This window comes from Phanerochaete carnosa (genome assembly GCF_000300595.1).
Source record: "Phanerochaete carnosa HHB-10118-sp unplaced genomic scaffold PHACAscaffold_5, whole genome shotgun sequence".
NCBI classification, from domain to species: domain Eukaryota; kingdom Fungi; phylum Basidiomycota; class Agaricomycetes; order Polyporales; family Phanerochaetaceae; genus Phanerochaete; species Phanerochaete carnosa.
The window spans coordinates 1,490,966-1,518,149 of record NW_006767632.1 but is presented as its reverse complement, the minus strand read 5'-3'; the positions used below and the strand labels follow the sequence as shown (position 1 = coordinate 1,518,149).

The 27,184-nt window shown below is 54.0% G+C and overlaps 12 protein-coding genes across 12 annotated transcripts; 7 read left to right on the top strand and 5 right to left on the bottom strand.

The window, feature by feature from the left end:
- Positions 1-1,020: 1,020 nt before the first annotated feature.
- Positions 1,021-2,299, bottom strand: PHACADRAFT_173548 (uncharacterized protein). The gene is made up of 4 exons (XM_007395697.1): positions 2,039-2,299; positions 1,732-1,984; positions 1,617-1,678; positions 1,021-1,563 (listed from the first exon to the last, which is right to left on the bottom strand). Exons 1-4 carry the CDS (start codon positions 2,176-2,178, stop codon positions 1,335-1,337), a joined length of 684 nt encoding a protein of 227 aa, XP_007395759.1. The 5' UTR covers positions 2,179-2,299; the 3' UTR covers positions 1,021-1,334.
- A 91-nt stretch (positions 2,300-2,390) lies between these two features.
- On the top strand, positions 2,391-3,816 carry PHACADRAFT_143762 (uncharacterized protein). Its single transcript, XM_007395696.1, has 2 exons — positions 2,391-2,810; positions 2,869-3,816. The coding sequence occupies exons 1-2, from the start codon at positions 2,420-2,422 to the stop codon at positions 3,597-3,599; spliced, it is 1,122 nt and encodes a 373-aa protein (XP_007395758.1). The 5' UTR covers positions 2,391-2,419; the 3' UTR covers positions 3,600-3,816.
- A 497-nt stretch (positions 3,817-4,313) lies between these two features.
- On the bottom strand, positions 4,314-5,018 carry PHACADRAFT_184227 (uncharacterized protein; the record flags this gene model as incomplete). Its single annotated transcript, XM_007395695.1, has 3 exons — positions 4,635-5,018; positions 4,409-4,570; positions 4,314-4,352 (listed from the first exon to the last, which is right to left on the bottom strand). Exons 1-3 carry the CDS (start codon positions 4,746-4,748, stop codon positions 4,314-4,316), a joined length of 315 nt encoding a protein of 104 aa, XP_007395757.1. The 5' UTR covers positions 4,749-5,018.
- Positions 5,019-6,270: 1,252 nt separating this feature from the next.
- Positions 6,271-8,523, bottom strand: PHACADRAFT_256055 (uncharacterized protein). Its single transcript, XM_007395694.1, is given in 14 exon segments — positions 6,271-6,773; positions 6,856-7,002; positions 7,051-7,128; positions 7,212-7,214; positions 7,234-7,399; positions 7,447-7,523; positions 7,575-7,618; positions 7,670-7,794; positions 7,843-7,931; positions 7,985-8,055; positions 8,118-8,194; positions 8,244-8,287; positions 8,339-8,347; positions 8,405-8,523. 14 exon segments carry the CDS (start codon positions 8,457-8,459, stop codon positions 6,691-6,693), a joined length of 1,068 nt encoding a protein of 355 aa, XP_007395756.1. The 5' UTR covers positions 8,460-8,523; the 3' UTR covers positions 6,271-6,690.
- A 198-nt stretch (positions 8,524-8,721) lies between these two features.
- Positions 8,722-10,089, bottom strand: PHACADRAFT_94457 (uncharacterized protein; the record flags this gene model as incomplete). Its single annotated transcript, XM_007395693.1, has 3 exons — positions 8,722-9,118; positions 9,186-9,667; positions 9,832-10,089. 3 exons carry the CDS (start codon positions 10,087-10,089, stop codon positions 8,722-8,724), a joined length of 1,137 nt encoding a protein of 378 aa, XP_007395755.1.
- A 532-nt stretch (positions 10,090-10,621) lies between these two features.
- PHACADRAFT_256049 (uncharacterized protein) lies at positions 10,622-13,079 on the top strand. The gene is made up of 9 exons (XM_007395692.1): positions 10,622-10,658; positions 10,728-10,915; positions 10,967-10,990; positions 11,049-11,250; positions 11,301-11,423; positions 11,483-11,656; positions 11,714-11,797; positions 11,852-12,396; positions 12,456-13,079. Exons 2-8 carry the CDS (start codon positions 10,841-10,843, stop codon positions 11,980-11,982), a joined length of 813 nt encoding a protein of 270 aa, XP_007395754.1. The 5' UTR covers positions 10,622-10,658; positions 10,728-10,840; the 3' UTR covers positions 11,983-12,396; positions 12,456-13,079.
- A 3,670-nt stretch (positions 13,080-16,749) lies between these two features.
- On the top strand, positions 16,750-19,030 carry PHACADRAFT_161409 (uncharacterized protein; the record flags this gene model as incomplete). The annotated part of the gene is made up of 8 exons (XM_007395691.1): positions 16,750-16,764; positions 16,882-17,018; positions 17,140-17,311; positions 17,480-17,631; positions 17,686-18,217; positions 18,274-18,714; positions 18,766-18,919; positions 18,972-19,030. 8 exons carry the CDS (start codon positions 16,750-16,752, stop codon positions 19,028-19,030), a joined length of 1,662 nt encoding a protein of 553 aa, XP_007395753.1.
- A 305-nt stretch (positions 19,031-19,335) lies between these two features.
- On the top strand, positions 19,336-21,506 carry PHACADRAFT_256045 (uncharacterized protein). The gene is made up of 8 exons (XM_007395690.1): positions 19,336-19,658; positions 19,715-19,783; positions 19,846-19,878; positions 19,935-20,020; positions 20,085-20,186; positions 20,423-20,628; positions 20,682-20,710; positions 20,764-21,506. Exons 1-8 carry the CDS (start codon positions 19,465-19,467, stop codon positions 21,407-21,409), a joined length of 1,365 nt encoding a protein of 454 aa, XP_007395752.1. The 5' UTR covers positions 19,336-19,464; the 3' UTR covers positions 21,410-21,506.
- An 18-nt stretch (positions 21,507-21,524) lies between these two features.
- On the bottom strand, positions 21,525-22,568 carry PHACADRAFT_195458 (uncharacterized protein; the record flags this gene model as incomplete). The annotated part of the gene is made up of 7 exons (XM_007395689.1): positions 21,525-21,679; positions 21,733-21,907; positions 21,962-22,096; positions 22,153-22,283; positions 22,333-22,398; positions 22,450-22,483; positions 22,536-22,568. The coding sequence occupies 7 exons, from the start codon at positions 22,566-22,568 to the stop codon at positions 21,525-21,527; spliced, it is 729 nt and encodes a 242-aa protein (XP_007395751.1).
- Positions 22,569-22,708: 140 nt separating this feature from the next.
- PHACADRAFT_256044 (uncharacterized protein) lies at positions 22,709-23,385 on the top strand. The gene is made up of 3 exons (XM_007395688.1): positions 22,709-23,024; positions 23,078-23,256; positions 23,307-23,385. The coding sequence occupies exons 1-3, from the start codon at positions 22,730-22,732 to the stop codon at positions 23,355-23,357; spliced, it is 525 nt and encodes a 174-aa protein (XP_007395750.1). The 5' UTR covers positions 22,709-22,729; the 3' UTR covers positions 23,358-23,385.
- A 944-nt stretch (positions 23,386-24,329) lies between these two features.
- PHACADRAFT_94378 (uncharacterized protein) lies at positions 24,330-24,626 on the top strand (the record flags this gene model as incomplete). Its single annotated transcript, XM_007395687.1, has 2 exons — positions 24,330-24,438; positions 24,499-24,626. Coding segments are annotated over 2 exons (237 nt in total), but the record flags the coding sequence as incomplete, so codon positions are not given.
- Positions 24,627-24,986: 360 nt separating this feature from the next.
- On the top strand, positions 24,987-27,059 carry PHACADRAFT_208943 (uncharacterized protein; the record flags this gene model as incomplete). Its single annotated transcript, XM_007395686.1, has 8 exons — positions 24,987-25,457; positions 25,525-25,660; positions 25,716-25,968; positions 26,027-26,095; positions 26,156-26,240; positions 26,304-26,428; positions 26,567-26,669; positions 26,731-27,059. The coding sequence occupies exons 1-8, from the start codon at positions 25,160-25,162 to the stop codon at positions 27,057-27,059; spliced, it is 1,398 nt and encodes a 465-aa protein (XP_007395748.1). The 5' UTR covers positions 24,987-25,159.
- Between the last annotated feature and the right edge of the window lie 125 nt (positions 27,060-27,184).

Here is a 27,184-nt window from a genome sequence, read left to right as displayed (position 1 = left end):
CAGCGACTCTCCGGCAACTTATGCAAAGTGGGGCAGACGTACAGACTCGGTGCTGTCACAGCACGCCGTGGTGGGCTGCGAATTCCTGGCAGTGGGTGTGGCGGCCGCAAGAAGAGGGAGGGCAAGCGTGGCGAAGACAGTGAGCTTGGAGAACATTGTGGAGGTTTGCAAGAGCTGGATACGCGAGAGGCGAGAGAGCTGTTTGCTGCAGAATCCCGACGGCCTTTGTCTTCCCTTTATACGTGACGGGTTCTGAAAGACGGTTACACTGTACCTAGATGTGGCAAAGGATGCCACCAGGTGTCGTCATGACTCAGTCCCAACTACCCAGCCCGCATGTGCCAGGGACGGTAAGGGCTGGCTCCACCGCAGGATGGTACATGACTCGTTAGGATTGCTGTGCTTGCGGCGGGATACCTGCAGATGAATTTGCGACATGTGGTTGATAGCGGGAAATAGAAGGAAGGCCCGCTGTATTGTGGAGCTGTTTGAAATTTACCACCGAGACACTATAGCCATGCCAAGGCCTGCATAGGAGAACATGGTGTTTGCGCATAGATGGCATGGTCCAGGTATCGGGCTTCGTTGGGAATGTCCCAGCTTAGTTGCACCGCAAGCGATTTCGGGCTCTGTGCGACACCACAAAGGCGTCGGGAAACCCACGCACGTTTTTTAAACAGGCTACAGGAGTGCAGAGGCCTTGGTCGGCCCAGCTATTCTTCACTCAATCCGAGCTCGTGACACGTCCAGCCCACATGAGGCCAATTTCACACCAATGGCATAACATGGGGAAGCACGGGGACACACAGCAATATACGGATACAGTTCCTCAGGCCTTAGCGGCCATCCGCATTGTCGACGACATGCGACGGCACCATGATTAGAACATGCATATGAGATAATGGAACACATCATGGCTGTCCGTGACGCTGGACGAACTTTCATACATTGTCTTGTACACTCATTTTCGGATCACCTTGAGATGACTCAAAGGTTGTGACTTATTTGTTGCGATATCCGGCGTTATGAAACAGGGAGCGCAATCATAGGATATAGGAAAAGGAAATGCAGAACGTACTTCCGCTAGTACGCCACATATCGGTAAGTACTGGTACGGCGCCACGCCGCAAGGTTAAGCACATTAAGCACAACGCGTGCGATATTGCCTGGACAGAATCATCCGCAGCTTAAAGTATCAGCACTTAAGGAGGGTAGAGTCGGCGTCCAACAAGGCGAGATTATCCATGAGGTGCGCTTACGGTCACTCTCTACCGTTGATCACTGCGCGTAAAGGCACTACATCAACACACCAAGAGCAGATTACTAGGCTCCAGTCACAAGAGAGAATAAAGGAGGAACGACATCGCGACTGCCGCAATCGGTGACACTGCTAGCCCAACGGCTGCATCTGCGACGCTTGGGTACTGAACGTTTGAAGTAGAGTTGTTTGCGTCGAGCCACGGACTGTGAGATGGCGCGACTTGGGCTTGCGGATACGATTGGATAGGATTTGTGCCGTTCGAGCACTGGCCTGGGTTTGAATTAGTATTCTGAATCTCGATACTAGGAAGATGCATCAGAAAATCCAGGGGACAGGCACGCGTGGAGGAACGTACGGAAGCGGAGTAATGATGAAGAACGCCTCCGAGTTAATGTGGGAGCCTTCGTAGAAGGTCAGCTATAGTGGCATCAGTCACTCCTAAGCGTTTCAGGTCAAGGCAAGAGACAAACATTATAGTTCCCAGAGGGTATACACGAGTCTATGAGCCAGTTGACATGCTTGACGGTGCTCCCAGGCTCCTGAGTGAGCAAGACCGGCCCCGACGATACCGTTAGATTGAGGGACGTCGCATAGGACGTGAGGTATATCTCGAGGCTGTCGAAATGAGTCGCCGAGCTTGAGCCAGGGCCGGAGTCTGCAGGGAGGTGACCGTCTCCGCTGATGTCTATGGCAACACTTTGGGTTGCTCCAGCGTGCAGAGTGCTGAATAGAGTGGTTAAGTGCCTGAATGCTTGGTATACCATTAAGATCACTCACGTTCCTGGCTGAGGTGCATCGACGATAGCGAGACCGTTTGTGAATATTTGGCCGTTAACAGCTACCTGAGCATTAGCGGTGTTATGGGCGAAGGCAGAAAGAAGTAAAAGAGTGGCAGCCAAAAAGAGAGGACTGAGCATAGTTTGTAGACTGAGGGGAGAAGGACAACACTGACTATAACATCCGGTCCACAGACCTCAGAGGCAGCATGCTTCACTGCAACTCAGAGATCCAGGAACCGGCAGAGGGCGTGACGGTCGCCAAGGTAGAAAGCGCGTCTTTGTCACACATATCACAATTGTAACGCAATTTCCCCGAACGCGTCTCGGTGCGCGTGACAGACGCGTCTTCCACGCATTGACCACGACGAACGACCCCGACATGGACGATAGGCCAGACCCCATCGCGCAGTTCTTCCCAGATCAGGACCCAGATACTGTTGACCTATACGGCGTTCTAAATCTTACCAACATTGCCACCCCCGACGACATCAAGAAGTCCTACCGCAAGCTCGCCCTCATTCATCATCCTGACAAGCACTCTACCGCGGCCGAGAACGCCAAAGCTGCCACAGCTCTCAAGTTTCAGCAAATTGGCTTTGCATATGCAGTACTAGGCGACGATAAGCGCAGGCAGCGCTACGACAAGACCGGGCGAACCGACGAGGGACTCGACTTTGGTGCTGAGGATGGTGGCTGGGAAGCGTATTTTGAGGAGTTGTTCGACAAGGTGACGAAGGAGAAACTCGATGATTTGAAGAAAGAGTATCAAGGTGGACAGAGGAGCACCTTGTCGTAGCCTCGATACTCATACACATGTGTCTTTTGCAGGCTCGGTGGAAGAGGTTGAAGACCTCAAGGCTGCCTACGTCGAGCACGACGGCTCTATCGATACTATTATGATGCACATTCCCCACTCTACTTTTGACGACGAAGCACGTTTTATCGTCATCATCTCTGAATTTATCAAGAAGGGCGAACTGCCCAAGCTCAAGACATGGGAGAAGAGTATCAAGGATGAGAAGGCGAAACTCGTACGCAAGAAGCAGGGCAAGAAAGAAGCTGCCGAGGCAGAGGAGCTCGCGAAGGACCTTGGCGTGTGGGACGAGTTCTATGGGAGCGATAAGCCTACTGCCAGGAAGAACAAGGGCAAGGGTAAGGAGAAAAAGGGTGCAGAGGAAGAGGAAGAGGGCGAGGAGGACACATCTGCGCTGCAGGCCCTCATTCTAAAGAAGCGCAAAAACATGGACGGCTTCTTTGACAGTCTCGCGGCCAAATACGCGGAGCCGCAGCCCAGCACAAAAGGCAAGGGCGGGAAGAGGCGGGTCAAGGGCGATGACGACGATAACGACGACGAGAAGATACAAGTGTCGCCAAAAAAGCGGTCGCGGAAAGAGGCAGTGCTACCCCCTCCGGAGATCGATGATGAAGAGTTTGAAAAGCTGCAAGCGAAGCTCTTCCCTACGAAGGACAAGGAGGCAAAGCCTACGTCGAAGGACACGACGGCAGCTACGAGCTCGTCGCCGAAGAAGAGGGCTGCAAAGGGGAAGAAGTCTCGGTGATGGTTCCTTGGTGGCTGGTTCCGTTATATTATTTACTCACGCGTTTGTCACGCGCACCTGACTTCCTGTAATATCCACTAGATTCGTCCTGGCCGTTACGCGTGTTTCCCTGTGCACCGTATGTCCCGCTCACCTCACTGCTCCAAATGGCTGCCATAGGGCCTGCGAAGCTCATTCTTGAATATAGCTTACATCTGCTACCAGGTATGATTCACTTACTATCTCACATGACGCTCTCCAATCCTCGTGTTGTTCATTTAAATTTGTCGCCGTCAAGGCGGGCGGTGCTGGAGAAGTCCATTTCATCTGGCTGTCCTCGGTATTCTTTCCCAGATTATGGCATACGTTTCAAATTGGCCCTGTATAGGGCTCGATACGTCCTGTACCGACCGCGGACGCAGCTAGGCCCACCGAGATTGCTGCGACGTCTGCCTGCGAGACCATAACCTTGTTAATGGACATGCTTGCTTCCCCGTGACTTCGTGGCGTCGTGCTATGGAATCCCCACGTCGCACAAGCCATCATGCATCAGAAGTAGCCTAAGCTCAGCTGGCACCTCCTCAGCCAATGTCGGCTACAGAACCTGTATCTCGAGATGCGCAAAATACATACTATATTCACACATGCAGACAAACAATGTTACAAGACACTCGCCGGATACACTCCATCCCGACTGCACCATTCCGTTATTGCTGGAGATGAGATGGAACGAGCTTAGAGGGTAATGGGGGCGCAGCCAATGCCAATGCCGCCCTATATGCAACCAGCATGAGTGCAAGCTCCGCAGTCCAAGGGAAGGAAATACTCACGATGATACCATTAGAGCAGGAGACAGTCTGGCTGCTGCATGCATTGCCGTCCCCGACACCCACGGCGGTGATCGGGCTGCAGTCCAGGCCAATGAGACCGGTCACGTCCTGCACGACGACGCCCAGCCCGGCGAGGATGGCAGCACCCGCCGCAGAGTTGGCCTGCAAGAGCAATATTGATGGTCAGCGACTCTCCGGCAACTTATGCAAAGTGGGGCAGACGTACAGACTCGGTGCTGTCACAGCACGCCGTGGTGGGCTGCGAATTCCTGGCAGTGGGTGTGGCGGCCGCAAGAAGAGGGAGGGCAAGCGTGGCGAAGACAGTGAGCTTGGAGAACATTGTGGAGGTTTGCAAGAGCTGGATACGCGAGAGGCGAGAGAGCTGTTTGCTGCAGAATCCCGACGGCCTTTGTCTTCCCTTTATACGTGACGGGTTCTGAAAGACGGTTACACTGTACCTAGATGTGGCAAAGGATGCCACCAGGTGTCGTCATGACTCAGTCCCAACTACCCAGCCCGCATGTGCCAGGGACGGTAAGGGCTGGCTCCACCGCAGGATGGTACATGACTCGTTAGGATTGCTGTGCTTGCGGCGGGATACCTGCAGATGTTTTCGCAAATTGCGGCTGGCTGGGAAAGCAGGATATATGTATTGTGGAGCCATTTGACAACTACCACCGAGATGAATGTGTCAGAGAGCAAACCGAAGAGAAGTGTTGAGAACATATCTCCAGTGTGCGATCTGAAGTCTCAGGGGTCTCAGCCTGGCTTCGATATGTTATGTACTACATGATCTGCGCTGTTGAGACAAGTATTGGCAGTTTAATACCTGTGTTCCAGGCTTGCCAGCCAGCCTCTTAAATTTCAAAGATGCCTTACCGTCGTTCCCATATTAAATGCTCTATGCCTTCCGTACAAGTTGGCGTATGTTTCGATGTTCATTCACTTGCAATCGGATGCAAACCAGAATCCTAATCGTTTCGAATGGCCCAAAGTCAAGTGTACATTTATCTGAGTCTGTTGTAGCGCTTTCATCAGGAAACAGGACTTGGGTCCATAGTGCTCCAAAATGCTCCTGTAGCACTCTGTAGTATTGTGGACCTAAGTCTTTTTCCTGATGCTTGTATTGCTTATCTTGTTTGCCATCTGTCCGAGTCCTTGTCATTCACACTGGCAGAGCCATAGTACCAATAGAACTTACAATAGAGGTTCAGAGCTAACATCGCAACCAACAGAATGTATTTTATCATCTGAAACCAAAGTTAGGAATGTCGCTGCGCGTCTGCTCTGAAGGACGTGCGCAAGCTTCCCGGCACCTTTGTGGCGCCACATGCCAAGTAAAGTTGGAGCTTAAACACTGGCATTGGCCTCACAGGCCTGCAACCTTCCGTCTTGCAAACAGCTCCGACGCCTCGTGCAGCGGCACAACCATCTCCTGCTCCGACAATTCTCATGTGAGTATTTCGAACCCTCTTCTCGAGTTGCTGAGCCTTAAGTAGTGTCTGGATGAACGTATAGCGCTTTCAGCATCACACTTACAGTCTACGTAGTGACCAGGTACTAGAGCCCGGGCCTTGTGTGCCCGATTAGCACCCGGTCACTACATTGATGAACACACCGTCTCCTGATTGCCATGGAATCAGCGTGGAGCAGTCCTATATGTTCAGGTCGGAGCGGAAGCGGATGTGTTCCTCGTATATTTTTGAGATATAATGTGCTGGAGAAGTGCTTTAGTCGAAGAAGTGGAGCATTAAACCATTCGAGATGATATGCACTATACAGCCAGAACTGTGAGGGCTAGAGTCTAAATGACATGACCATGGTATTTGATGCTTCTCGTGAGTGTGCAGAAGATGCCGGTGAACTCTCCTAGAAGATGGCCTATTCTATTACTTCATTGCCATGAAATGCATGGTCGGAGTTACAGAACAGCAACGGCTGACACATCGACTAGAACGCACTGGTCTGCGAACAGACACAGCGTTTCATAGGGAGCCCGGGCTCGCACCCATTCGACATAACCCTCCGCTACATGTAACCATTACAGCTAGCACATAATACCACCCTGACAGAGTCCTCGTGAGAGCGCAGGTACATAAAGTCGAAAGAAGGCAGTGATAAGTTAGACAAATTATGCACGAAAGGTCCGTTACAGCCAACATAAGAGATGTGCTGTAGCATTGGATAGCATGGCAAGGTGGTACACCTACGGATCGAAGTCGCAGTCGGGTCGTTATGGTCGTCTCTGTTTTCGTTTTCGATACAGACGATGTGGGCGTGCCTTACTCGATCGATATGCGCGGCTGCAGCTGTGCGCCATCGCTGTATTGCATTTGCGTGCCACCCTCAGTGTCGTCGTCGGCTCCTGTTTTGTTAGACACAGGGGCGGATGAGTAAAATTTCTTTCTTCGCCTAGTGATATCTATCGAGGGGAAATGAGTAATCACCGAAGAGGTCGAGCTTCGTGAGCTTCGTCGCAACCGGGCGGTAGGACTGACCGTGCGTCTTGGAGCTCTGAAGTCCCTTGTCGAAGTCTGCGAAGCACCGCAGGCCGACAGCGAACGTTGCAAATAGGAGCAAAAAGGCGAGGATGGCTGCAAGCACATGAGAACAATGAGACTTAGAAGTAAGGGGTAACTTACTGAACACCGTTAGTGTCGTCCGCGTCGTCTGGTATTGCTCTCGCGATGATGGCTCGTAGAAGCGTACAAGCTTGAAGACTTTAGGCTGCTGTCAGCACTACTATGTCATCCTCACCCGTTCACCGACTCACTGACTAGCCGGACATGAGTCATAACGGAACTGACAGTAAATCATCCACTTACAATATGACTCAGCCGCAAGCATCATCACGAGCGATATTGACATGAGCCATTTGATCTCGCGTTGCACGGCTATGCCTGCGCCTACAAGCAGGAATAGCACAACTGGGATGGCGGCAATAGTCACTCCAAACTCGGCCGAGTTTGTTTGGAGTACAACAATCAACAGCTAGGCACATCTGAGCGAAAGTCAGCGATCAGAGTGGAGGAACACACCTGTGTTGTGACACCGATGAAGCAGAAGAAGTCGAACTTGAGCAAGCAGATCATGATCTGGTAGAACTGGTACATGGCTAAGGCGCTGATGTAAGACACGAAAAGCGTGAACAGCAAGAAAATCATACTCTTCATCGCGGGATTGGCACCGACGACGTGGAATATTGCCCACCTGCAACGTCATAAGATTTACGCAACTGGAGCGAGAGGCCAATGCACATACCCGAATTCGAAGTAGAGTTCCCTAATCCAGAACACCAGAGCGAGCCATGACGCTCCAAGAATGCATGGCGAGACGATGAGATATGGCAGGACCTTCTCCCAGAGCGACCCAGGGCCGGATCCTTGCTGCGCTTCATTAATAGACGACTCGAACCCCCGTCATTAATTACTCACCGAAGCGTTCTGGGGTTTTGGTCTGACCAATGCCGCTCTTGTCTCGTGTATTTGGATTGCAGCGAAGACAATGAGACCAAGGTGGAATCCTGCTCGGCTCAGGTTTCAGCAAGCACTCAATATGCTGCGGATGGGATCTGACCTAGGATGCCCATGAGTTGGATAACGTTTCGTAGCCGTAAAGCGTCAAAGGCCATGAGTAGTTCGAATATCCTGTTGATTGATAAGTATTCGAGAGCACACAGGAGATAGCACACGATGTATCAAGCACGCACTCGGCAAGGATGAAGAGTGCAAGATAGCACGGCACAGTCTTGTACTGGGGCAGCGTGAGGTCCACATCCTCTTCCACCTGAGGCAAATGTGAGTTGAAAACAAGCGCAGCAGGGCGGAGCACGCACAAATGCAAAGACTGTGGCGACCATTGCTAGCACGACAAATCCCTCTGGAACATCTTCAGCATATGACCCCAATAATCCTGCCTAACAATACGCACGCAAGAGAACTGAGTGGGGTATCGGTGAGTTTGTGGGGCAGATCTATTAAGCCTGTCACTGCTCACTTGTAACCATGAAGAACCTTTGGGCTCTGGTCGACAAAAGCGCCTCGAGAGCCATGGCGGAAGAGTCGTGGGCTTCCTCCTTTCAAGCAGTAGTATAGGCCGTAAATATAGTGTTAAAAGCAGAAGAAGGAGAGGACAAGAAAGCGGGAAAGAGGTGGAGGAAAGGGAAGCCGGGTGGTTCGGATAGGCGGTGTTATGGGAGCATGCCGACGGCGGAAGGGATCACAGAGCCAAACGCGGTGAAACGAGCGCCATGGGCTCGCTCACCGCCACCACACCACAAATAGAAAGCAGTGTCATTGGACAACACAGCTCGCTCAGAAATCTACTCCTACTCGGACGCTCTCTCCAACAGCCTCTGCCACTTCGTATTCTTCTCGCCACAGCATATCGATGTTCTTCAGCATCCATCCTTTCCACGCAGGGTCTTCCAGCCCGTTCGGCTGCAAGCCATGCCTCTGCATCGACTGGATTTCCGCCCTGGCCTTCCTCGCAATCCGTTGACACATGAGAGGAAGCGTATTCCGCCAGGCCTTTTCGTTCTCTTCGGATATTTGCTCTACTTGTCCCCAGAGCACAGCCCGCCACTGCTCGAGCGCGCGGTCGAGAACATCTTCGGTGGCATCATCCGCCGCGGCGTGTAACAGTCGAAGCGCGGACACGAGACGATACGAAGGGTGTGCCGGTGTCGGCTGAGAATGCATCGTCCAGTCGCTGGATACCACGGCGAGCAAATGTATTAGCGGGGCTGCGGTGTATATACATGGGAAGGTGGCAGTACCCCCAATATCCCTCTTCCTCTAGCGCGTCCTTCAAAGTCCCGCCCGTGGCTCCCTTGACGACAAAGAGCTCTTCCATCATATCTTGCACGTCGACCTCTCCGTCAAATTGGCCTCCAGTGCATTCACCCTCGTTCCACAGGTTTACGAATCCGTATTCCACGAACAGCATCCGATTAGAATGGCCGCCGTATCTGAGAAAGAGCTCTTCGTCCTGGTGTACTGGCGTCTCGCTCGACGCCATAAACGTGTAATCGCCACCAAGACCATGTCGACCTTTACTGGACGAACCTGGGGTTGGTGGAAATATTGATGAAGGTGACACAGGGATGATATGGGTGTCATGTGGCCTATGGTTTGCAAAGTCGAGAACTGGACACAGGGTCAGATTTTCCGGGGCCAATGAGCTCGGGTCTAGCTGATAATACACGCAACGCGTGTTGACTACAAGGGGGTAAATGCGGGTCAATAGTGTGCAGGAGGGCTACCCGCCGTTTAACCAAGCCCACAAGCAATCCTGGAGGAGGAGATGGTTGTCAGGACGGAAATCGGTTGACGTCAGGTCGGGTCGAGAAGTCTTGGAAGTTATGCCTGGTGCCATAGCCTACACAATGTCAGTCTTCCTTCAAACTAAGCCGGACAACATACGACATAGCTGCAGATGGCTTTCCAGTCCGCTGCGAACCGGCACACTCGCTCGCCCAGTGCAGACATGACTGCCGAGGGCAAGAGCGACAGCAGATCCTTTTCCAATGCAGTTTCGAGCCCAAAATGGTTCCGTACGGCCCACGTCATGGGATGACTGCTGAATTCTCTGGGCAAGGTAGAGAGATACGGGCCCCAATTCGGATCGCGCGAGATGCTGTCTTTTTCAGGTCTATGCAACACTAGGTGCAGGGTTATCATCTGGTTGGCCGTCAGCAGCAATTTTCGAGCTCCCGGATACAACGGAGACAGAGTCTTCAGATTTATCATTGCGCCTGCTGGGATGGTGAAGAGTGCAGTTGACCGCTAGACAGAAGCATGAGCGCGGCCACCACGGTGAATACACCAGGAATGCTCACTGCACATGACTGAATGGCGAACAATCCCTTCCCAGCACCTAGGAAAAGTTGAGCAAACCAGAGGTGCCAGGGTGTAGTGTAAGACCCGCCTTCTGCGCCCCTACGCTCGACGAGGAGCCCACCCGAACTGACGTCCATTCCATGCTTGTTCCTCAACCACCCTAACAGCGCGTCCCACTGTTCGTCGCCGCCCTCCGCGGGGGTTTTGCTCTGCACATGCAGCCCTGAAACATGCGCAATGTCGCGAGGTCTCCTGACCGTTTCCGGCGGCATGCCGTGAGATGATAAGGGTCGAGGTGAGAGATCGCACAATCATTGCTCGCCCCGCCTTGCCCGCGCCTGCCCACTCAGAGCACACGCATTCGTGAACGCGGCCGACGACAAGCTCTATATCGGAGAAAGATCCGCAAGGTGTGTCCAAACGTGTCTTCGCTGGCCGCGGCTGCGAATCAGATAACACTGACGAGCCTTTATATGCAGTGATCCTGGCGTTCCGTGTCTTTCAGCGTAACGCATCCGTTCTCCCTCCTATCCGCAAGAGCTTTCTATTTGCCAGACCACGCACTCCAGTGGCACATACTCATCATCGTAGTATGTCCGTCTTCAATGCGTCTCGACTCCAGGGCAAGACTGTCCTCGTTACCGGTGCCAGTGCTGGTATTGGTGCGGTAAGTGCAGCGATCGCATTACCGTCGCGCTCAATACTAATTTATTCTCAGGCGACAGCTGTTCTTTTCGCTAGGGTATGCTGAGCTGAGAGGTCTAGAGATGCCCTAGCAGTCGTTTACAGACATTAATTAGGCTGGCTCGAACGTCATCCTCGCCGCGCGGCGCATTGAACAGCTCAAGCAAGTCGAGCAGTCGTGTGTTGCCGCACACAAGGAGTCCGGCGTACAGGCTGGTGGTAAGTTCGCCGCTGTGCAGCTCGACGTCGGGGACAGGCAGCAAATCAACACACTCTTTGACCGCGTCCCTGCGAATCTGAAGACGGTCGACATCCTCGGTGCGTCTTGTTCTCCGATACCCAGAGCTGAGGGCTCACGGCGAGTACAGTGAACAACGCGGGTTTCGTCCTCGGTATGGAACGCGTCGGCGACATCGCGGACGCGGACTACGAGTCCATGTTCCAAGTGAACGTCTTCGGCCTGATCGCCGTGACGCAGCTGCTTCTCAAAGGTTCGCTCTCCCGTTCTTGCTTCTCCCTGGCCCTTCTCAGCTTGTCCCGGCCACCGCAGACTTCAAAGCGCGCAACGCGGGACACATCATCAACCTCGGCTCCATCGCCGGGCGCGAGCCGTACGCCGGCGGCGGCATCTACTGCGCAACCAAGCACGCCCTGCGCTCCTTCACGGGCACGCTCCTGCGTGAGCTCGTAAACACGAACATCCGTGTCACGGAGGTTCAGCCTGGTGCGTTAAAGACGCATACAGCGAGCTCTGTCAGTCGATTCTGACGCTTGTGTGCAGGCATGGTCGAGACCGAATTCTCCATCATCCGCTTCCGCGGGGACAAGTCTCTCGCGGACAAGGTGTACGAAGGCCTCCAGCCTTGTGAGTCTTTTCAGCCTTTATTTTGAGCTCTCGCCCCTAACTATCATACTGTAGTGGTCGCCGAGGACATTGCCGAAGAAATCGTTTGGACCGCGTCACGCCCTCCACACATCAACATCGCCGAACTCTACGTGCTCCCCGTCAACCAGGCATCGGCGACCATCAACTACCGCGGTGGAAAGTAAATGTCGCTATCGTACATAGAAAATCAAGATCTGTACTAATAAATGCAACGTCGGGTGGTTGTATGACTTGCCTAGCGCACCTCATTCGCGCCTGTGAAACCAAGAAACGTCTTAACTTCCAACAATACACATCATTACAGTGGAATAACGGCTTAAAGGGATGGACAGTGGCAGGGACATCGCAAAATGTAGGGATGTCTGCTAATAGAGAAAAGCAGTATGAAATACAGGTCATTACGTTCGTGACTTCTTGCCCTTGTTGCGCGTCACCTTAGCTGGCGCCGGCGCCGGCTCGGGCACAACTGGCTCGTCGTCCTCGTATATAAACTTTCTGACGACGATGTTCTCCAGTTGGACGTCAGGCAATGGAGCCTCCGCATTAAGCACGTTGCCCATCGTATCCAGCTGGCGCGCCTAACATCCATTCGCGTAAGCATACATTTACGAGGCCATAAAGAAAGACAGTAAGCTACCTTGGCTGACGGCGCTAGACAGCCCTTCTTAATGGGCACACCATTAGAAGGCCTCTTCGGCGTCGGGGGCGTGTCGTCTAGGTAGACCGTGGCTGCCAGCCCACGGTGCCACTTGACCTGCTTCCCGTTCCTCGCCTCGGCCTCGGCCTCGTCCACACCATCTTCTGTCCGCATCCTTTTGGGCGGTCGCTCGGGCGTGCCGTAGTCCTCCTCATCGCCCGGGGCCCTGGGATGATTCTGCGGTTCATCCACCTCAATGTCAGCCGCAACAAGGCTCACATCGGCCGGTTCTTCGGGCACATCATCACCCTCACCCTCGTCCTCACCCTCGTCCTCACCCTCGTCCTCACCCTCACCGTCGCCCTCGTCGGACCTGCGCGCCCTGCGTTCCGCGCGCTCCTGGCGCTGCTTCGCACGTTCTTCGCGCTGGCGCTCGAGACTCGTGCGCACCTTGGTCGTCGGGCTGTCGGGGCGCTTGCCCTCCTTCATGATGACCTCCATGCGAATCTCGGCGATCTGCCGCTGGTTCCGCTGCGTGTTCGTGTTCGTGAGCGACTTGAGCGCGAGCGCGGACATGCCCGAGAACGCGCTCGTGTCTGGAAGCAGGATCGTGCGCCGTCGGCCTGCCGTCGTGCGCGGGGGTGCGACCACGCCGAAGACGTCAGTTGTTGGGACCTTGCGCGCGCGTGTGCCGCGCCGGAGGTTCGAAGTGGCTGCATCTGCGTCTGTTTCGGGTTGAACATCGGCGTTTGGCTGAGCGGCGCGAGCGTCTGCAGCGGGCTGCGTCTCTTGCGCTTGAGCCGGTGGCGGTCTTGGCTGTGCAGTGGGTCCTCTCACGAGGTCAACAACGATGTCTACATGCGCCTCATTAGCCTCGGGGTTAGCCGGTGACGCCGCCTGAGTAATAGCTTGTGCCTGAGTGGAAGGCGACGACGGTACAACATCCATGGGCGAGTCAGGCTTAGGAGGCGGAGGCGACCGTACTGGACTCTCAAGCTTCTTCTTGCCGACGGCTTTGCGCAACTTCAGGCCTCCGTTCACCACGATCGGACCAGGACTCTTGGCGGGACTCGCCTTTGCCGACGTCTGCCGACTAGTAGACGTAGTGGCAACAGGCTTGCCGATTCGTGACGGGGCCGGCGGGACCTTGCGAATAAGGACGACAGGCTTGGCACCCGCTGGCAACGTGTGAGAGTGCCCAGCCTCGTCGCTCTCCCGCTTCCGCTTCAGCGGTGGCGTACCATTCTCAGTATCAGGGACTGACAGTTTCGCAGGCGGTTTGACAACGCGATTGGAAGCCGTCCGCGGACCTGGGCCAGCCACAGGTGGAGGCATACTGTCGTCTGAGCCACTGCTCACCTCTACTGGAGTTTTGTTGGTCACCACCCTGCGGACCATGCGCATTGGGCGAACCTGGTAGCGATTGTGAGCGGGAGGACGGTGTTACTGGGTTCGTCAGACTCACGGCTGTAGGCGCAGAGGTGCCGGCAGCATTGCTCGTAGACGTGCTTGGTAGCGCTTTCTTTGGCACAGATGGGGCCGCCCGCGGGATCGGTCTGGCTGTGCTCGCCGCTGTAGGCCGCGAGTATGGTTTGGCTCCAGGTCTAGGGATCTTGCTCTCCGCGCGAGATGAAGGCAACCGGAGACCAGACGATATATTTGAAGCAGGCTGACGCGGCTGTTGAGGCTCAGCTTCAACTGCCTCCTGGGTGGACGGCGGCATGCTGAGGGGAGCGACCAGCGAGGATAGCTCGTGAGTCTTGTGAGAGCTCTCAAGAGCAGCGCCCTGCGCTAGTGCAGAGCGCCCAGACAGTTCACCAGGCCTCAGTGTAGACGAGCTCGATCGCACAGGCTCTGCCGACGTGTTATGTTGGAACTTTGGTACAACAGGCTGTATTGGATCCCCAGACATACTCCGTACATGTGAGGACTTGGTAGGCGAAGCCGGGCGGATGGTAGGCTTAACTGGAGACTGGAGGAACGGCATAACTTCTTGGATGGGTACACGCTTCGCTGGGCTCCGCAGAGCCTCGCCGACAGCGCGAAGTTTGACAGTCGAACGGCCAGGTGTGGGATTAGTGGAGTCAGCATGAAATGGTGCAAAGAACGTAGAGGCCTTGGCTGGCGACACAGTGCCTTGAGCGATAGCTTCAGAGATAGGGATACGACGTGCCGGAGTCCGGCCGACATCTTGGAATAGAGTTGAAGTATCCTTCTTTACGGGCGTCGATGGAGGTTCTGGAGCCTGGTTTTCTAGACAGAATGGGGGCAGTGTAGATGTCACGTTGTCTGGCGGCGGCGGCGGCGGCGGCACTGCAGAGGTATGTGAGCTCTTATCATGTTGAACCTCCGTCATAACAACGACAGGCTTGGGACTTGGTAGTGGTAAGAGTTGCATCAATAAATTCGTGGAGGTTGGTGATAAAGAGCGTAAATGGCGATGTCCCGAAGGAGCCTCTCTGTGGTCTTCTCTCCCCTCACCGGCCTCTGGCTTAGTGGGTGATCCAAAACATTCGCTCGCTCGACGAGCCGCGTTGTCTGGAGGCACATCCTCAGACGTCCGGGAAATGTCCTCTATAGGAACGAAAGGACTGGCTGAAGCGATGTCCGAACTTCTCGAGGGCTTCTGGTCAACATCTCGCTCCTTAGTTGTGGTTCGTTTCCTTCTGGCAGGCCCGACCTCGACTTTCGGTCCTGGTGGAGCGGCAGGTTCAGTTTTGGATGGTGTCACGGTCAGCGGATAAAAGTAGGGGGAAACACTGTGGCGCGGACGCGTGGAGCGGCGAAGAGGAGTTTGCGTGGCTGATTCGCGCGATGGTTCTGCGGAAACGAGCGCGACTACTGGCGGAGAAGGAAGTGGTAGGCCTTGTTGTTTCTCTGAAGATAGAGTGACAAGGTCACGGGCCTTTTCGTCCGCCGCTGAGAGATCCTCTTGCCCAACCGAAGAATCCTGGAGAGGGGGACTCGGAGACGAGATCTCATCGGGTGGGGAACGAACGGGGGTGGGAGCTAGAAGATCATCGACGCTACACGGAGCGCTAAGCAAGGGCCTAGGCGGAGTTGCAGGCAAGGGATTGACAGCGGGCGTAGTCGATGAGGTGAAGGAGTCAAAGTTGATGAGATCTATTTCGTCACCCTGCGCCTCAGCCGAGCGGTCGGGCCGTACATCTGCATGGGCGTGCGCGCTCTCAGTGACCACGCCGGCGATCTCTCGCGCACTTGACGGTGTATCGCCATCGACTTCCAGCGACAGTATGTGTACTGTGTCGTCCATGTCAATAAGTACGGCTTCCGTATTATTCTGAGCCTCCTGTGGCGATAGTGGTGGGCTGGGAGGTGGCGAGGGGTTGTCCCAAGCTCTGAGCACCTTGGAAGCCAAAGCGGACGACGGCTCTGTAGCACGCGTTTCACCTCACATGGTACAGCGCCAGATGCGGTACATAACGTACCTTCAAGTGCGTCTTCGAGCAACATGGGCGTATCTGGCCGAGACTGGTCGGATACCACGACTTCATTTGAGGATACAACGTTATCTTCCCGTTCGCCGTCGGTTGATGTTTGAAGGGCAAGAAGAGAAGGCCCAGCAGAGCGTCTGGTGGAACGCCTAATCGGTGTGGGGTGGCTCGATTCCCGAGGGCGGATGTGTCTTTTCTCTGCTGGCTGCCCGGGACCAAAGTATACTTTGGAAGTTGATGTGTTGACGGAGTCACTGTCTGACGAGGCGACGGGGGAACTAGGCCTGTGCTCGTTGTCATACGTGTCGACCACGACACCGCTGGCCATGGCGGCTCGAGCAACGGCGGACGGGAGACGGAGGACGGGACGAGAAGGCGATGGCGCAGCTTGGAGACTCCGTTCAACGATCCTCGCGTGCCCTCAACGCGAGTTGGCCACCACGTGACCTTGGCGTCTATCACAGCACCGAATCTTCAGCGTCTTTGCTTTTGACGCCATACAGACGCCCGATGGACCGTCGCGGCTTGAGTCTTGTCTGTCCCTACGCAGGCGACATCGCTGCTGCAAAGTCGAGCGGAAGGACTAGTGAGTAGAAAGCGCTTTTTGTGGAATTACAATAGGCGGATGGACGGCGCAGGCCAACGAAGTCACCCTCGCACCCATGCACTAAATTCCATCTTCGCTAGAGATCCGCCGACAGCATTGATGATTACCGCCGCAACGCCCTGTAACTTTGCCTCGTTTCAGGTTGCCCATATCTGAACATATAAGTAGGCATATAGAATATACCACGGCTCGCCAGGTTCCTCCCACACCGTGATTTTACCATGAGTCAAACATGCTTGGCGTGCAGGTCAGTCTGTCCTTTGACCCTGCCCTTTGCTATCCGTTCACTTTTTCGCACACAGAGCGAGAAAGATGGTGAGATGTTTCTCGCTTCAAAGTGATCCCTCATCTGATCGTCCTTCAGCGCTGCGATGGAGAGACTCCAATTTGTGGACCGTGCTCACGAGCACGCAAACCAGTCGACTGCACCTACAGTGACCCATCCGCCTCACACCGGAGAAGCGCGCTTCTTCAGAAGGGAGCCGCGTGTTTACCTTGCAGGTATCGAACGACCCTGCCACCTGTTTTGCGCATTCGCTAATATTTCCAGTCCTTAGGCGCAAGAAGAAGGTGCACAGTGTGGCGTTCGATTTCATGATACCCACTGACACTTGGCACAGAGATGTGATGCAAAGCGGCCATGCTGCAACACTTGTCATGCGGCAGGCAAAGAGTATGAGTGCGCATATGACGAGGCATCGCAGCAGCACCTCGCCAACGCGCTTTTGACGCGCACCCTCGAGCTCGAGGAGCGTCTCGCTCAGTTCGAGTCGCAGGACCAGCAACTAGCTCGGGTTTCTGTCCTCGGCGTTGACCCTTCAACGGCCTTTGATGTCTCTTCCTCATGGCAGCCACCATCGATGCTGTCAATGCCCCTGCAACTCGGTCGGTGACACACATATAACCAATGCCGTCTGTTGACCCTCGCTACAGGCGCGTTTCCGAACGATTCTTTGCTGCAGGTAGCCTCCGGCTCAAGTTCTTCGGAATCGGATCGGTCGTCGTCCCCTGGAGAACAGCCTTTGATCGGGAACGTCACTCGTTCTCTGTTTCAGGATATCGCTTCTTTACCCGGTGGCGGCTCCGGGCTGATATGCCAGAATACTTTTCAACTGTAAGGTTCGCCGCGAGATTTTTTGAAACAAGCTCATCATTTTTCACCGCAAAGACGCTCTCTATTCCTCAAGCATCAAACACAGCTGGGTTTCTACTTCCGGGAATCCAAGCTTAACGCCATCCGAAACGGCGACTTCTCGGGACAGGTTATCCATCCTTCCATGGTCCATGCCGCGCAGCTGCTAGGAAGCTTATTGTGGCGAGCTCACACCAAAACAGATGTTTTGGTAGTTAATGAAGAAGTCGAAATGGGTGCAATACTAAATTCGCTCAGCGAGCCCCCGGACTCAGCAACCTTGGTCGTCATTTATTGCCTCCTTGCTTGGTACACTCTCTACCTGCGGCAAATAGATCCCGGCCGTGAATACATGGCCAAAGCGGCTAATGTGCTCATATCCAACAACTTGCAGCTGACTCCGCCGCATATGGACGACGTGCTAATGCTCGAGGAGCCCGATGAAGACACCAAGGAATATATCACGGCCGTCGGGCAGTACATTTATAATAACCGGGTTGCGCAAATGATTCTTGGATGGCCCTCATTTCTCGACGAGGAATACGACCGGCAACTGAAGTCACTCTCGGTGAGCTTGTTTGGCGGCGTTTCAAGAGACTGTTGGTTTACTGTGCCTTGCTATAGTTTATGCAACCCTGGCTCGCGAAACACTCCATAGTCCTGATGCGCTGCAAGAGCTTGATACTGTTCAGAGAAGCCATGGGTCTGTCTCAGATACGCGCGGATACGGCCGCTGCGACGTCCGCTGGTCCCGTCATCGAGCACACAGCACTCCCGTCAGAGTGGTATACCCGGTACTGGGAGACGCTTGAAGAAGTCACGTCGCACGTCGCATTGCTCTATCCACAGATGCTCCAGGCGAGCCTATGCTCGGATCCCCAGCATGCCCTTTGTCTCAAGGTCTGCCTCATTATTGCCCTTGCCGCGCAGGTCGATCTGCATCGCATGCCCGGAACATACCACTTGGAGTCGCGGCAAAAAGTGCTGTCTGTCATTCTGGACGTCATTGGCTTGACGAAGAGCCTGAAGGACGAAGACTACGCGATGCTCGAGCCTATAATTGGGGTACGTATCGTGCGACTTGGCATCGAACACGCCACTGATCCTGCCTCCTAGATCTGTTTCACCGTCATCGCTAATGCCATCCGCAACGATCGGGAGCTGCTCATAAGTATATCCCCGCGCCAAGGAGCCTATTCCAAGGAACAAGAAGCGTTCAATGTGCTCATCAACTCTGCCCAGCAGCTCGCTACAAAGCTTCCGTACGTCGGTGAGTATCACGCACAGCATCAGCGAAATGCTCAGCTGACTTCAGTTTACAGAATACTCGTTGCAGGAACTCTGTGATATCGCGTCGACCGGCACTGCTAGGCCTCAATAACAACGCTATTTCTTTCCTTTTTTCGTGGAACTGTATCATAGATGCCTGACGTATTACTCTAATTACCTAGCCTTAGAACATGCACCAATAACATTGTATCCTTTCCCAGTTCTCATTCATCCGATAGTTATATTGTACAGTCCCTGAATGTCACCCTCCCCTCCAGCTGAAGATTGTGGCTCGTCAGCGCTTCGGGTGCTTTCAGGTGCTTTCCCACGACTTTGATGGCTTCACTCCGAACACCTGCAGCAACCGGGCTCAGTTTCAGAGTGTAATTCTACCGCTCGTCCACGTACTTAGTTTTTGCTGGTCAGTCGCCGGCGTGCACACGAGCCGTTAGTTAAGCTGAGCCTGCTGGGAACCCCCAGTCCCCACTAGGCGTGCGTCGTCTTCTCATCGGCGCACGCGCTCTCGTACACTTCGTGTTCCACACCATGACCTCGCTTGTCCGCTGGATCTTCGGCTTGGACCAGGTGCCCCAGATCTACTTCGGGCCCACCGCCGCGACAGTCGCTTTGCGCAAATCGACACGGCCAGACGACACAGAGCAGGTCAGCTTGAGGGAACTGGTTGAGCGACGTTGTCCAAGTCTGCATGATGCCTTCCGCCCTGCATGGTGGCTGCCCAAGTGAGTGCCCAGAGTACACCTGTTTATGTGTGCTATGTCCAAATCGGATGCTTTAGTGGCCATTTGCAGACTGTGTACTGCACAATTGGTGATTTCTCTCAGGTGGACAAGGTCGATTATGAACGGTGGGCTTGTCTTCATACACAGTCTTAATGTGGCTTACCTCTCATGATTGGCATGTATGCAGAACATTGCTACGGACTATAGACGGGGGTACAATGTGAGCCCTTTGCGAAGATCACCTTGACGTGACCACCACTGACTCGGGCGCAATAGAGGCTTGGACTTCGCTCCAAATGGGTCACAACCACATATCAAGGAGAACACGCCCGTAATTGTTGTATTACATGGCCTGACCGGAGGTGATTGCCCCGTTTATGCCTCACTTGCGAGATGCCTGATCGCTCACTTCCGCTGCGCATGCAGGCTCGCACGAGTCCTACGTGCGCGCAATATTAGCCCCCGCTTGCGCGCCTCCGGAGCAAGGCGGTCTGGGCTATCGCGCCGTCGTGGTAAATTATCGAGGCTGTGAGTACCCGGGGACCATGTGGCGGAGGCAATCCGCCCTCAAATAGTACTAGTGATCAACACGCCACAAGGCCTTCCTTTATCTGGGCGGCTCGGCGCGTGTATCGCACGATGAGTTAACTTCAGTGTAAACTATCACGCTGGATTGCCCTATCGACAAGGCACAGTGCTGTCTCGCCGCGCCTGCGTGTGTTTCGTATGTTGCACTAGTACTCATATAATGTTCATTTCGACAGGTGCAGGCGTTCCCCTCACCACCCCACAACTATACTCGGCAGGCCATACTGACGACATCCGGACCGCCCTGCTTTATATCGCGTCGATATACCCAGAAGCGCCATTATTAGGCATAGGGTTCTCCCTGGGTGCGAACGTCCTCACACGCTACCTCGCGCAAGAGGGCGACCAGAGCAGACTTATGGCGGCGTGTATGATTGGATGTGTGCGTGTTCTCTCCTAATGGCATAAACGTCTCTCACATACGAAGTTCCGTAGCCGTGGGACCTGCTAGCGAACAGTAATAGGTAAGCCCCTCTAACTTGTGGCGCATTAACAGACGGTGACATTGGAGCTGTAGGCTGGGTGCGACCTGGTTGGGGCGCGAGTTGTACTCGAAGGCACTGGGCACCAACCTCAAGAACCTACTTCGAAAACACCTCGCCACATTCGAGGCCCACCCCGAAGCGGAGGTGTCGAAGCGCATCCCAGACTTGCTGCAACAGTCCCGTCCCAGGCTCTATACGTTTGATGATACCATCACCTGCATCGCCGGAGGATCGTCCCCGCCGTTCCCATTCCGCTCTGCCAATGATTACTACATCTGGGCGTCCAGCCACCATGTACTGAGCGAGGTACAGGTGCCGTGCTTAGTGTTGAACACGGGCGACGATCCGCTCATCTCTGTTCTGCCCGTGGATGAGGGGCCGGAGCAATTGAACCCCTGGATCGTATTTGGGGTCACGAAGGGTGGCGGACACCTTGGTTGGTTCGAGGAAGGGTCAAGACCAGCGCAGCCGCGGAGGTGGATCCGTAGACCCGTACTCGAATGGCTGAAAACCATGGGTGAGGATGTCGTCCTACCTGAACGACACCCTAGACCCTTGCAAAAGAAAGACGGCTGGATCATGCAGGTAGGAAGGGACGATATAGGATGCCGCGTAGACTCGAAAGGCGGAAAGATCATCGGAGCGGAAGGCGAAGAAGGCCTCCTGGCCGGACTGTAACGCTAATCGGTCGAAGCAACAAATTTCTAGAATACACCGTATCTTCACTCAATCTGTCATATTCACGATCGTAGAAATACAGTGCCGTGCTACAAGGTTTATTATCTCTCTGCGATTACTCGCTATCGCTGAAAGTGACTTGATTCTCATCTTCCTCCTCTTCCCTGGTTTCTCTCTCATACTGGCTGGCATCGATAGAGACCGTTCCTTCTTCGACGAGATTGTCGTCCGAAGCAGCAAGGTCCCGGTTACGCTCGAAGAGCTGACGGCCTACAGAGCCTGAAACTTAGCGGCGATTAAACGGTGATGTCTTGGAAACCGACCGGTCAGCCTGGTGGCAAGCTTCTTATACTCTTCTCGCTCCTTAGGGATCATTCCCTTCATCTTCTCCTCGTCCTCACGAGCTTTCTTCTCGGCCGCCTCCTTATCAAACTTCGCTTTCCAAGCAGAGAAGGAGTCGTGAGTGACCGCTGTACCGCGTGTTTTTGCTTCCTCGACCTGCAGGAGGTGGATATTAACGCGAGCACGTCAACGAAGGAGCGAAGGACATACTTCGAGAGCCAGTCGTTCCTTCTCCATCTCTTCTTTCCGTTGTCTTTCAGATCTATCACGGACCAATGCAACAAGCTGTTCACGTAGGTGGGATACTAATGTAAAAGTCATGGCCATGCCCAGATTCTCTTCTCCCTTCCGACGTATGAGTGAAGCTCTCAAGGTGGAAAAATATCCTCATGGAAACTTACCACTTTGTGGAGCTCTGAGATGAGATGCTCAATCTCACTGTCATCTACTTCGCCTTCTAGAGGTTCTAGAGAGAGCTCTGGCAGTGTGTCTGGGTAGTTATCAGGATATCGGACATCGAGGGTCAGTTTCACTGCGACCTCCATCAGCTCCGACGCTCTCCTCTCAGGTGTGGTTGTTACCAGGTTCTATGCCTTCTTCCACTTCTTCTGGCTCGACCTCTATGCGAACCTCATTTTCGGATATTTCTTTGCATGCACTCAGCTAGATGGGCATTGCAGAGGTGGGCGGGAACGAACTAGAGAGTTCTGTGGGATATATCGACTCGAGGACCTGTGTATGTGCGTCGATAGATCACTTCGTATAGATATAACGTTTGCTCTACCTCGAATTCTTCTGCCAGAATCTCTGAAGCCATGGAGGAGGAAGGCGTAGCGGATGAAGCGCGATGCTCGGGGTCCCACCACAATTTTGGGCGCTTCAGGCGCGTTCACGCTTTCCGCTGTCCGACCACATCCACCGACGGTTCGTCGGTCTGTATTCCATCCAAGGCTCGCCGCCCGCCGTAGCCGTAGCAAGATGCTGGCTACACTGTCTCATTACTCACAGGGTGTACTCCGTAACCTCCGGCCCGCGGTTAATGCACCACTAGTCCTGGCGGGCAAGCGGACAGTCTCAACGCAGCCTCCGACTGGCACGCTTCAGCTCTCGCGACTCAATCTACGTTCCAACCCGAGTCCTGCAGTGGGCGAGCACGGTTCGTGGAAACCTTTCAAAGAAGCTGTTAAAACAAGTGCGAAAACACCTGAAGAGATCTGGGCAAGCCGCGAACCAACTGTGAAGAACCTCCCTCGCCCAAACGGCCCTTTCATCGGTTCGTGCTCTTTCAAGCTGCTGATGACGATCTTTAGATTTTGTTGTCTGTAGGTCGGAGCTGGCATGTCAATAGACAGACTCCAGTGAGTCAAGCATTAGGGAGGCTTCGGTCAATCATCAGGTACAACAATGTGGCTCGAGAGGTCAGGCTTCAAGCACGCCACGAGAAGAAGGGTTACAAGCGGCGGCGAATTGAAAGCCAGCGCTGGAGAAGGAGCTTCGCCCATGAGGTATGTTCCGTGCGGTGTTAAACATACTCAGCGTACTGAGCCCATGGCAGGTGAGAATGAAGGTGCAGATTGTGAAGGAGATCCGTGCGCGCGGCGCATGAATAGATTCTCTTCTTACGGCACTTGCTGCATTACTTATTCCCTTGCCAGCGCATGCTGGGAGATCTGAGTTCCGTGACAGTTTTGCCAAAGTACGACCACGCCTAGATCGCAGAAGCATTCGCAACCAGGGCCTGCTCGTTCATAACGGAGGGACCGTAAGATTCGGAGGCCAATCTAAGGAGCATGCAGTAAAGTCTTCTCTTTAAGCTCATGTAAACGCCCATGACGCGCCGAGTTTCCTTCGCTTGCAGGTCCAAGTTCGGCTTCGTGCAAGACGTGTTTGGCGCAAACGGCTGCAGATTGTGCACGCCCTCACCACGCCCCCTGCTCCATGCGCTCAGCGCGAGGGACCGAGGGAATTTTGATTGATATTTCGCAGTCGAACTAAGCGCCTGGATACCTGAGGTAGACAGTGAACGCTACAATTTCATGCTCCTCGTGATGGTGGCGAGGACATGATTGCCTTTCCAAGTCATTGCTCTCTCCCCTGGCCGCAAGGCAACTTTAGAGCGTCCCGACCCGCCCAGTTTGGAACGGGAAGACGCACCCATAACCGCCCCATCACCGAACCCACCGATCGCCTGGAGGGAGATTCATGGTTTCACGCGAGGCTGCTCGAATTTGTTAGCTTGCCCTAGATGCGGTATGGGTGTAGCGAGGGGCCCCACACCGTGCTGCCTAGGTCCGCCGAAAATTTGGGCTTGAATGTGGTCCCCATACAATCACTGTTGCCCAAACGCTGTGCCTCACCTTCTTCCTCTGATGCACATTCCTCTCACATATATAAACAGGACTGCTCTGCTCTTCTGTTCATCCCAACCACCACCACTACCACCACTTGTACCATACTTACATTACTTCTATATCTATATCTATTCCAACCACTTGTTACTCACTAATATGTGCCATAGTGTGAGTCTCGTACCCTGATCTGTTCGGTGTTTGCTCATCCCTTGTCCATGTAGATCCAGGACGGTCGCTTCCACACTGTGTGCGGTCACTTCATCCCGATGTCTAGTCGCACGCAAGACTGCTTGAGGCCTGACTGTCTGTTCAGTTCGCGCCACGCACACCCGACAGGTACGCACTGCGCCGCTCGGTTAATCCATCTGATCGCCTTATAACGCCCCGGCGATCTAGGTTGTAAGTCCTCCGCCTGCCAGCGGTTGATGACTGTGCCGCAGCGCAATCCAATCAGGATCAGCGAGACCAAATGCGCAGACTGCCTCATGCGCGAGCGCGAGAGCGGTATGGTCGGCTATGCTTAAGCTGGACCTCATCAAGCCCATCTCGCAGATCGACGTGTATCGCGGCCTGTAATCATCTAGTTCACCCTCGAACGTGATTGTTCAATAGCCGAATTCCTCTGCTTTGTGCTCTACGGCGCTGGCGCTTTCCCTTCATCGAACCGAGACGAACTTTGCGACGTACTAGGAGTTAATTTATTCGCTATATCCCTCGTGGACTTTGCCTCTCGTACTGTAATATGCATCTATTATGTCTCCCATGTAATTATGTACATTTGCATGCACCAACTTCTTGCCGCATTTTCCACCTCGAAGTTGCTGCCGCATAGCCGCTCATCACGTAAGCCGGGGTGTATGTGACGATTCCGGCAGTCCTTGAGTTCGATCCTTGAGTCCGCCGCCGATGGCAACAGCCTTGTCATTGCCCTCAACGATGTCCATCCTCATTGACTTCCTTGTACTTAGCAACGATATAGCATGAGCTTTTGCTTCCAGGATCCTAGTCACACTTCCAACGCTCTACCTCCTTTACGATCTGCTGGTCACCAGCCAGAATGCAACCTGGTGACATTGAGCCATACTACCACCAGTATCGTGAAGAGCGCAGAACTCACAAAGGACGCCACCTCAAGCTCAGCGTAGTGGGCCGCAAACGAGGGACGCACAACTTGCGAGAGTATGTGCGACGGGCTGAGTTGCCGGTGATGGATATGGGTCCGAATATAGCGAAGATGCCGCCGCCAGACCGCAGAAGCCATGCGATCCACTTGTCTGTTGGGTTCACCCTCTGGCGCATACTGCAATATATGGAGCCTTTGTTTCCTGAAGAACTGAGCGACGATGTCTTATCATGTGCGCGAGTCTATACTCTCTTGGACGAGTCACCTCGAAGACTGATGTTCATCGTTCTCCCCCTCAGTCATAGCTACATATATGCCCGCGGAACCTGTCATAATTCCTGAACCAGACTACATCACAGGCGAATGGCTCTCGGTACCATGCAAGCCTTATCAGACCGGAACAGTACTCCTTGGCCAAGGCGTCGATAATGACGCGTAAGCCTGGTCTCTTCTCCTGCCTCAATACTCCCTCACGAATATGCTGGATTAGAGTTCGCCACTGGGCTGTACAATATCCTCTTGCGACCGCTCAAAGACTCCTTCATTTTGCCTTTCCTGAGACCAGGTGCTGGGCATTTCAACCTGACACCGCTCGCGACCCGGACGAGGAGATTGTATCATTTTACACTTGGGAGGCGAGGAATCGGCAGAAGCAGGTGTTGAATACGACTCTCGCTGTGATGATTATGCCTCCATGGATAGCGCCTCCCGCCGACCTCGCGGCGATGACCAAATGTCGAAAGGTCTCGGGTCTACGCATATGATCTAGACATCAGAATAGCTCATCGAACTTTTTTTCAGCTCCACCGCCGTCGGTTCCCGGAAGATTCTGACCCCCGGTGGAAAGCTTGTGAACGTCTGTGGGCGAAGGTCCGTACTGTGTAGCCATAGTCGTCCTTGAGTCATCTAACTCATTTCATGACTGACTAGATTTGGGACCTCTGTACTCGCAGGGGATGCCGCTGGTTCGTGATTACTTCCTACAACACATGGGCCTTTGGGGCATTCTCTCCCGGTTTGTCCGTCACTCGGAAACGTAATCCTGTTTTAACCTGTGTTTTAACCTGTGTTCGACCAGGCCGTACGAGGGGTTTCATATCGGACCCGAGGTCGTTCCGCCAGCGCGAGCCCAATGTGCTGGGAACGCTGACTTACTGGCTTGCTTCGTCCATGGATCTACCCGGCGCCTTTACACTCCCCAATGTGAGTTGCTGACTATTTGTTCAACTCTTCACCTGTGTGGCACTGCCAACCGAAGACCAGCAGATGCTCTAAGCTGTTCCGTTTTTGTTCCATATAATCTCCTGCGCCGGGTTGTTGACAATAACATTGCATCGATAGGTAGTTGAGTTGGTGTCGGAAGTCTCGCAAGACCTCGAGATACCACCATTCCCATATGACCGTTTCCCCGAACCGCCTCGATCAGAGTCGGATTGGTCCGTCAGTAAGTGGACCGAACGTGTCATGATGGCCGCAACCCCTTAATAGACTTGCACTTTATATAGATGACGACGTTGACCGGGAAGTAGAAGAGGCAGAAGTCTCCACCCTCCTTGGCATGGCTATTTCGGCGACTAGTATCGAGGAACCCGTCCCCCCGTCGTTGCCGGACGCAACACCAGCTCAAACGCTCATGCAAAAGGTTTCGGCATGGCAAGAGCATCTCCCTCGAACCTACGACGCAATGTCTGAAGCAGCATTCTCGGCGCATACGGTATCTTCCGCTGCTACATCTATGCGTTCCGATGACTTCGAACATCTCTACCCATCGAGAACGAACGATTGGGTTACGGTTCCGCTGGGACAGAGTGTCACAAAAATGGCAGCCCGCTAGGGACTCGGTGCTCCTCATGCACTACATAGTAGATCTGTAGCAGGACGGCAGGACGGAACTTGGGCTGTAACGTAGATTTGACGTACGATGTACATAATGCCGTGCGCTGAGTACGCGGTTTTCCG